The following is an 8,534-nucleotide window of genomic DNA, read 5'->3' on the forward strand; positions in this document are numbered from 1 at the left end:
AAGACAGAAAGACCACCGACCTCCCTGCGGTGAGAGAGTGACAAACCCAAAGACTCAGCCTCATCGCAGGAGATACCAATGATCCTGAATGCTTTGGTTTCCACAGCCTGAAGCCGGGAAAGGTGAGATGGGGGAGCACCAGCCCAGAGGGGAGAGCAGTACTCCCATCAGGCTGTGGACGAAATTTGGCACAACCAGCAAAGGAATAAACGAAGAGAGAGCAGAAGGAAACTCTGAAATCAGCAAGTAAGAGAGTTGAGTTCGGAATGGTTAAAGGGGGTAAAAAATATAACGGTGCGATGATACAAGATGACGGTGCACTGCTTGTTTGAATCCCAAGAGGGAAGAGTGAGACGACAACTTTTGGAAGGTGGTTCCACAAACAGAAGTGAGGAAGAGAGGAGGTGTGAAATCAGCTGGGATTTTGGAAATTTAACCAGGTGGTGGTTACTGGTATAAGTACATCCTTGAGTTTCTTCAGAGGACTGAGAGAGCAGAGGGAGCAATGTTGGAAAATAGAGGGTTCAAAGAGACCACCGACCTGCCTGCGATGTGTGAGAGCAAGAAGTCTTGTGTTTTGGCCCCATCACATGAGATGCCAATAATTTTGAGAGCTTTACATTCTACAAAATCCAGGAGAGGCAGTTGTGATGCTTGAGCACCAGCCCATAGCAGAGAGCAGTATTCTGTTGAGCTACAGACCCAAGGCCTTGTGGATTGTGAGTCGCTGTCTCAGATTTTTCAAAGGAAAGCCTTGGATATACGTGAAGAAAAATGATTGATTTAAAAAAAAACAACCAAAAAAAAAACATTCCTTTCATGCCATGAGGTGCATTGGATTGCCGAGGCAGTTTCATTGGCTGAGCAGTGCAATTCCTGGACAGGTCACCACTGATGCAGGATACTCAAATGGCTTATTACCCCAGCACATTGGAATTCATTTTGCTGACCTCGGAAGGATGACAGGCTGAGTCAACACACCTGATATTATTTCAATCGCACGACAGGGGCTCAAACTCAAGACCCTAAAGTCCTAAGCCAGCCGATTTCATTTGCCCTTCATTGCTCCAGCTGGCTGCAGGCCTGGTTCCATTATCAAGCAGCTTGTAGAGTGCTCGCCAAGTGGCTTAGCACTCAAGCAAGCACTCCAATGAAGAGCTTGATAAGGAACGGCTAGCTTGGCAAGCGATAGCAATCCAAAACACCCCAGCACCTTCATCACTGCAAAAACAAAAACTGGCTTAAGTAAACAGAGCAATCGGAGATATCAGAACCTCACCAGGATTTGTTTTGCATGGTGTTCGTGTAGTTTTGTGTGGTGTATTTTGTGGTGTTTGTGCACTGGTGTGTTGTGTAATTAAGAGACATAATTAATTAGAAGTTCCGCTTTATATCTTCGAGCAGTGATAACCAGGTACGAAGACGTCCATAGACGCCATACAAATAATTTGAAATCTAGAGCACCAACAAAAGTGATTATATATATATATATATATATATATATATATATATATATATATATATATATATATATATATATATATATATATATATATATATATTCTTCTTCTTTCGGCTGCTCCCGTTAGGGGTCGCTACAGCAGATCATCCGTCTCCATTTCGCTCTATCCTCCACATCTTCCATTGACACTCCCACCACCCATCTCCCACCACCACCCATTATATGCATGTCCGCCCTGACACTCCCACCACCATGCATTATACGCATGTCCGCCCTCACCGCATCCATGAACCTCTTCTTTGGCCTTCCTCTTCTCCTCCTACCTGGCGGCTCCATCCTCAGCATCCTTTTCCCGATATACTCCACTTCCCTCCTGTGCACATGTCCAAACCATCTCAATCTCACCTCTCTCACTTTGTCTCCAAACGGTCCTCCCTGCGCTGTCCCTCTAATATACTCATTCCTTATCCTGTCCATCCTCGTCACTCCCAACGAGAATCGCAACATCTTTAACTCTGCCACCTCCAGCTCCGCTTCCTGTTTTTTGTCAGTGCCATCGCCTCCAAACTATACAACATAGCTGGTCTCACTACCGTCTTATATACTTTCCCCTTCACTCTTGCAGCTACCCTTCTGTCACAAATCACTCCTACAACTCTTCTCCACCCACTCCACCCAGCCTGCACTCTCTTTTTCACTTCTCTACCACACTCTCTGTTACTTTGGACAGTTGATCCCAAGTATTTAAACCCATCCACCTTCCCCACCTCAACTCCTTGCAACCGCACCATACCACGACCCTCCCTCTCATTTACGCACATGTACTCCGTCTTACTCCTATTGACTATCATTCCCCTTCTCTCCAGTGCGTACCTCCACCTCTCGAGGCTTGCGTCAGCCTGCTCCCTACTCTCGCTACAGATCATGATGTCATCCGCGAACATCATAGTCCATGGAGACTCCAATCTGATCTCGTCTGTCAACCTGTCCATCACCATTGCAAATAGAAAAGGGCTCAGAGTCGATCCTTGGTGCAATCCCACCTTTACTTTAAACCGGTTCATCATTCCAACTGCACATCTCACCGCTGTCACTGTCCTCATACATATCCTGCACTACCCTCACATACTTCTCTGCCACTCCAGACTTCCTCATACAATACCACAACTCCTCTCTTGGCACCCTATCATAAGCTTTCTCTAAATCCACAAACACACAATGCAACTCCTTCTGGCCTTCCCTATACTTCTCCATCAACATTCTCAAAGCAAACATCGCATCAGTGGTGCTCTTTCCTGGCATAAACCCATATTGCTGCTCACAAATCATCACCTCTCCTCTCAACCGAGCTTCCATGTCTCTTTCCCACAACTTCATGGTGTGGCTTAACAACTTTATACCTCTGTAATTACCACAACTCTGCACATCACCCTTGTTCTTAAAAATCGGAACCAGTACACTTACTCTCCACTCCTCAGGCATTCTCTCACTTTCCAAGATTTTATTAAACAATCTGCTTAAAAACTCCACTGCCATCTCTCCTAAACACTTCCATGCCTCCACTGGTATATCATCTGGGCCAACCGCCTTTCCACTCTTCATCCTCTTCATAGCAGTCCTCACTTCATCCATACTGATCCACCTCTTCCAACCTTCTCTCTCTCTCATTTTCTTCATTCATCAGCTCCTCAAAGTACTCCATCCACCTTCTCGATACACTCTCCTCGCTCGTCAGCACATTCCCATTTGCGTCCGTTATCACCCTGACCTGCAGCACATCCTTCCCAGCTCGGTCTCTCTGTCTGGACAATCGGTATAAATCCTTTTCCCCTTCTTTTGTATCCAACTTCTCATACAGCTCATCATATGCCTTTTCCTTAGCCTTTGCCACCTCTCTCTTCGCCTTGCGCCGCAACTCCTTGTACTCCTTTCTACTTTCTTCATCTCTCTGACTATCCCACTTCTTTTTCACCCTCTTTTTCCTTATACTTTCCTGTACTTCCTCATTCCACCACCAAGTCTCCTTATCTTCCTTCCTCTGTCCAGATGTCACACCAAGTACCTTCCTAGCTATCTCCCTCACCACTTATGCTGTCGTTGCCCAATCATCCCACACCTCTTTACCACCATCCAACACCTGTCTCACCTCCTCCCAAAATTTCACAGTCTTCCTCCTTCAGCTTCCACCATCTGGTCCTTGGTTCAGCCCTCACTCTCTTCCTCAACCTCACCTACAAAATCATCCTCCAGACCACCAATCGATGCTGTCGAGCTACACTCTCCCCTGCCACCACCTTACAGTCACTAATCTCTTTCAGGTTGCATCTGCTGCTTAAGATGTAATCCACCTGTGTGCACTTTCCTCCACTCTTGTACGTCACCATGTGTTCCTCCTTCTTCTTGAAATATGTATTTACCACTGCCATTTCCATTCTTTTTGCAAAATCTACCACCATTTGCCCTTCCACATTCATCTCGTTGACACCATACCTACCCATCACCTCCTCATTCTCTTTATTCCCTTCCCCAACATGCCCATTGAAATCTGCTCCAATCAACACTCTTTCATCCTTGGATACACTCTCCACCACTTCATCTAACTCACTCCAGAAATCTTCTTTATACTCCATCTCTCACCCCATATGTGGGGCATATGCACTGATGACATTCATCATCACCCCTTCAATTTCCAACTTCACACTCATTACTCGGTCAGACACTCTCCTCACCTCCAATATCCTCTTGACATAATCTTCCTTCAGGATTACCCCGACACCATTTCTCCTCCCATCCACACCATGGTAGAACAGTTTGAAACCACCTCCAATGCTCCTTGCCTTACTCCCCATCCACTTGGTCTCTTGTACACACAGAATGTCCACCTTTCTTCTCTCCATCATATCAGCCAACTTTTGCCCTTTGCCAGTCATCGTCCCAACATTCAGAGTTCCAACTCTTCGTGGCGCGATGGCGGGCCAGCCGCAATGTCAGCGTAACGTGCCTGACTCCGTGCCCCTGGCATGGTCGGTGAGCTCCTTTAGGCGTGCGTTGCGCAGGGACGTGTTGGTCGGTCGACACCACTGTTGGGGTGGGGAACGGACAGGGTTACCGGCGCTATCTCAGCACGGATGGGGGGAATTGTTGATGCTCGGGGTGGAGAGAGGGGAATGGTGGACGCTCCGTCCCGCTCGCGGGGCCTTGGAACCGCACCGACTAAGGCGAACTCTCACCCCTGAGCCCTCTTCTGCGCCCCTGCTTCACTCCGCGACTCGTCCCTCGACCTCAACCTCAACTCCGAGCTCCGTCCCCTTCACCGTCCGATCCCAAACGACACCATAACCATCAAACCACCACCGAAAACCCATATATGTGTATTGTTGTGGTTGACGAAATTCGCAAACCACCATTCAGGTCCCTTAGGTGAGATATCTCTGTAAGTATATGTGTAGTTGGGCCCAAACCCGTTGTTTAGAGGGAATAAATGTCATTAATGCGGGCTGCGACCCTTTTAGATAGCCGTTTTTCTTTTACTATCTTTATTTTGGACCAGCCGCCATTACCACCACCAACCACGTCTCAACAGCCATCACACAACAACCACCAGCCGCAACGCCGCTTCACAACAACAACAACGCCAACAGCCACGACCTTTACCGTCACAACTCGCCCTCGCAACCATCGCATCACCGCCATTTCCGCGCCGCTTGTGGGCGCCGATCCTGGACTCGTGCAGGGCGCGCACCGAGCAGCGGGTGCAAAGGCGCCGGCCTTTCCGAAGCAATCGGATCAAAAACGACTCACGCCCACTTCTGTTCCGTCCTATCGGCGAGCGTGGGGCGATTTGGCCCCGCCTCCAGGTGCGTCGGAGTGTGGTCGCTATATGCAGATTCGTGGATCAAAAAGCATTCACGCCCACTTTTCCTCGGTCCAATGGGGAGCCAGTTAGAGGTGAAGGGTCGGAGGTAAAGGGTCAAAGGTGAAGGAGCGAAGCCACGGGGGCTATAAAGGGCCGCGTTCGCTCGTAGTTGAGTCAGTCAAGTGCAGTTCGCAGTTGAGTTGGGAGTCAAGTTCAGTTCGGAGTTGAGTTGGGAAGAGCCAGTCAAGTGGAGTTCGGAGTTGAGTTGGGAAGAGCCAGCCAAGAGAAGAGTCGGAGAAAGCAGTTGGACGGAGCTGTGGAGAGTTGGAGAGGTGGCGGCGGCGAAGGCAGTCGAGGGGGCGCTCGTGTCAGAGTCGGGGAGCTGCGGAGAGGAGAGGCCGGTAACGCGACCGAGGTCGTGGTGGAGACGCTCGTCGCGGGACCCGAGCCAGGGAGATATCCTCCTTCCCCCGAGCATCAACAACCCCCTCCTGTTTCCCCCCGCGCTGAGATAGTGCGAGAAGGGGGCCCCGTTCCCACCCCATTCCAGACACTGTCCGCGAGGCCCGCGGAGTCGGGGCGCCACCGCCATTTTGCGACCCATCACCAGACGGGTAGGCCCGACGCGGTCTCGGCCCCAGGCCCGTCTGCCCCCATCATCCTCGAGGGTGGTCCTTTTCTTTTGCTTTGAGTATATGTGTTGTCGGCGCCGTCTGTGAAGTAAAACTGTATAAGTGTTGCCGTGTGCTCGGTAGTCGGTGGTAGATCTGCATTGTGTTTTGCTTTTACATTTGCTTTTGGTGCATTATTGTGCGTTTCTTCTTCTTTTACATTTGCTTTTGGTGTATAATTGTATATGTGTGCTATCCGTGTGCCATCGCGAAATAAATGTGCTTTATGTTGAACTGTTTTCCCGTTTCGCTTCGTCTTTTCCTTTATTGAATCTCCATCTTACTTCACGTAAAGGGTTGGTCGTGGGCAAAAACGCCCGATAATTAATCGAACCGTCCAGGTTGACGATAACACCGCTCGGTTATCCCGATAGTACGGAACGGGTCGCTTAAAGTGGCCCGTGTCCGAAGTCGACCTGCGGCGAGGTGCGATCGCCCGGTCTACCCTCCGTGTGGGTACTTAGGTAGGTCGAATTTGGCGAGCAACCCTATCCCACGCGGGGGGCCGATTGGCAAGATCATGGTGAGGCCGAAAGGCCCACCCGTGACTAGTTCCCGGCGTTAGTCCGAGAGGGTCACGACGGGATTGTCCGTCCGGTGGGCGACGTGCCGCCATTCGAGTTACGTGGCCGTTCGCACGCCGGCGGGCGCGAATCGGCAACACTGGTGTCAGGTCGTGCGATATAAACTCATCGCCCTCCTCGCGGCACTGGTATCGGAGAACGGGAAAACGGGCTCTCCTGTCTCCAGCTAAATTCACGGGAATCGGTCCAGGGGTGAGAGGAGCGACCCCGATTCCCTCCAAATTACGAGCGAGCTAAATTAACCCTTTACGAGAAGCAAGATGGCGTCTCAAGGCGAGCGGGTGCCGGGTGGATTAGGTATGTGTAATAGTAATGTAGAATCCATGGCTCAGGACGAGATCACCGTGCAAGAGAAACCCGTACCAGAAGGTTGGGAAAGGCATCGATGCCGTTCATCTGGTCGGTTTTTTTTATTATAACTCCACCACTAAATGTAGTCAGTGGGAGTGGCCAGGGCAGGTGACAATGCGGCAGATTATGGAACTCGCGCAGAGCATAAATGACAAAATAAAAAAAATGAACGAAAAAATGGATGCGAATGCACAGCAAATGAAGGAAGAAACGAAAAAGCTGCGGGGTGAGACGCAGAACATGGGCCGAAGCCTGCAGGCGGGCATGAAGGCAGTGACCGGGGAGCTCAAAATGGCGACGCCACGTGTGGGAGCGAACGAGCTGGGAGGGGGTGCAACGGCTGTCGGGCCCGCGGTGGAGGCGGGTGAAAAAATAATTCGGGGGACGTGTTGGGCGAGGGTCGTGACGGAAAAAGTGACGGTAACCGAGAGGGACAAACTAATTGGGGTGACGGAGACGTGCACGAGGAGATAACAAGGGAAGAGACGGAAATAATAGTTGAGACAAGGGAGGTAAAGGGTGAAGAGGTGACTGAGTTGGCAGAGACACGGGAGATGGGAACGATAGAGGGAAGACTACACGATGAAGACGGGGTAAGTGACGCACACACACACACACGGAGGTGGTGGAGGATGATGGGGGTGAGCTCGCGGACTGGGTGGGGACCCGGTGCGAGCAGCGGGATAGCCTCCTCCAGGAACGAGGGGAGGGAGTATGCCCCCTTGAGGCGAGTCACGACCAGGTGGGTTCGGTCGTGCTTTGCGAGGTCGAGGGGAGGAGTGCTGTGGACAGGTGCACGGAGAGCTTGGGGGGGTATAGAGGCCCCGGAGACTCTTGTGGGGACACGAATCCCCAGTGTGGTTGTCCCTGTGTGTGTGGTGCAAGGTGTGAGTGCGTCCCCGTGTGTGGAAGCGACCCCGTGTGTGAGTGGTGTGGTGGCGATTGTGCCGGAGTACGTGCTTCCCAGCACGCCGTGTGTAAAGGGCACCGCAAGTGGAAGAGGCCGTGTGTGTGAGTGAAACGGCCAGTATGAGTGAGGCACCGCGGGCGAGTGCCCCCGCGTGTGTGAGTGGTATGGTTTGTGTGAGGGAAATGGCACGAGTGAGTGGAAGGCCGCGAGTGAGTGGAGCCACGTGTGCAAGGGAAATGGCATGTGTGAGTGAGCGGCCGAGTGTGAGAGAGACAGCGTGTGCAAGGTCGCTGTGTGTAAGGGAGATGTCGGTCGGCATGTGTGAACATGCAGCCGCGTCTCCCGGTGTGAGTTTAATGGTGAGGTGTGTTAGCGTCGTAACACGCGGGAGTGCGTGTGTGGAATGGAGACGGAGACTGCGACAGAGGAAAGAACGCCGAGTAGCGGCTGTCGTTGTTTCGGGGACCGTGCCGGGTTCACCCAGCATTGAGCACGAGGTCCGTGCTGTGCAACGCACGAGGCCCCCACGTGCTCACTTGCGAGAGTGAAGTCCCGGTCCGGAAACGCACGCGGTGGATTTGCCGATCCCGCGGACGGACAAAGTTTAGGCAGGATTACGGATTTGGACCGGACGGGTTCTCCACGCGATCGTGTGTGTTAAGCTCCAACGGGCAAAGCACATGTGTTCGCGTGGGGAACC

General features: G+C 51.5%; 2 protein-coding genes across 2 annotated transcripts in view; both read right to left on the reverse strand.

Annotated features, from left to right (window-relative positions):
* The window catches only part of LOC147033170 (phospholipid scramblase 1-like), a 145,711-nt gene that overhangs the window by 1,564 nt on the left and 135,613 nt on the right, over positions 1 to 8,534 (reverse strand). The window lies entirely within an intron of this gene.
* Positions 624 to 8,534, reverse strand: part of LOC147033171 (uncharacterized) — a 64,157-nt gene continuing 56,246 nt past the window's right edge. Inside the window, exon 8 of the mRNA XM_085871908.1 lies at positions 624 to 753. Within this exon, the coding sequence (XP_085728034.1) occupies positions 624 to 753 (130 nt within the window). The remainder of the gene's footprint in view (positions 754 to 8,534) is intronic.

The sequence above is a fragment of the Eptatretus burgeri genome, chromosome 2, assembly GCF_056783735.1.
Source record: "Eptatretus burgeri isolate ZD-2024b chromosome 2, Ebu_testis_v1, whole genome shotgun sequence".
NCBI classification, from domain to species: domain Eukaryota; kingdom Metazoa; phylum Chordata; class Myxini; order Myxiniformes; family Myxinidae; genus Eptatretus; species Eptatretus burgeri.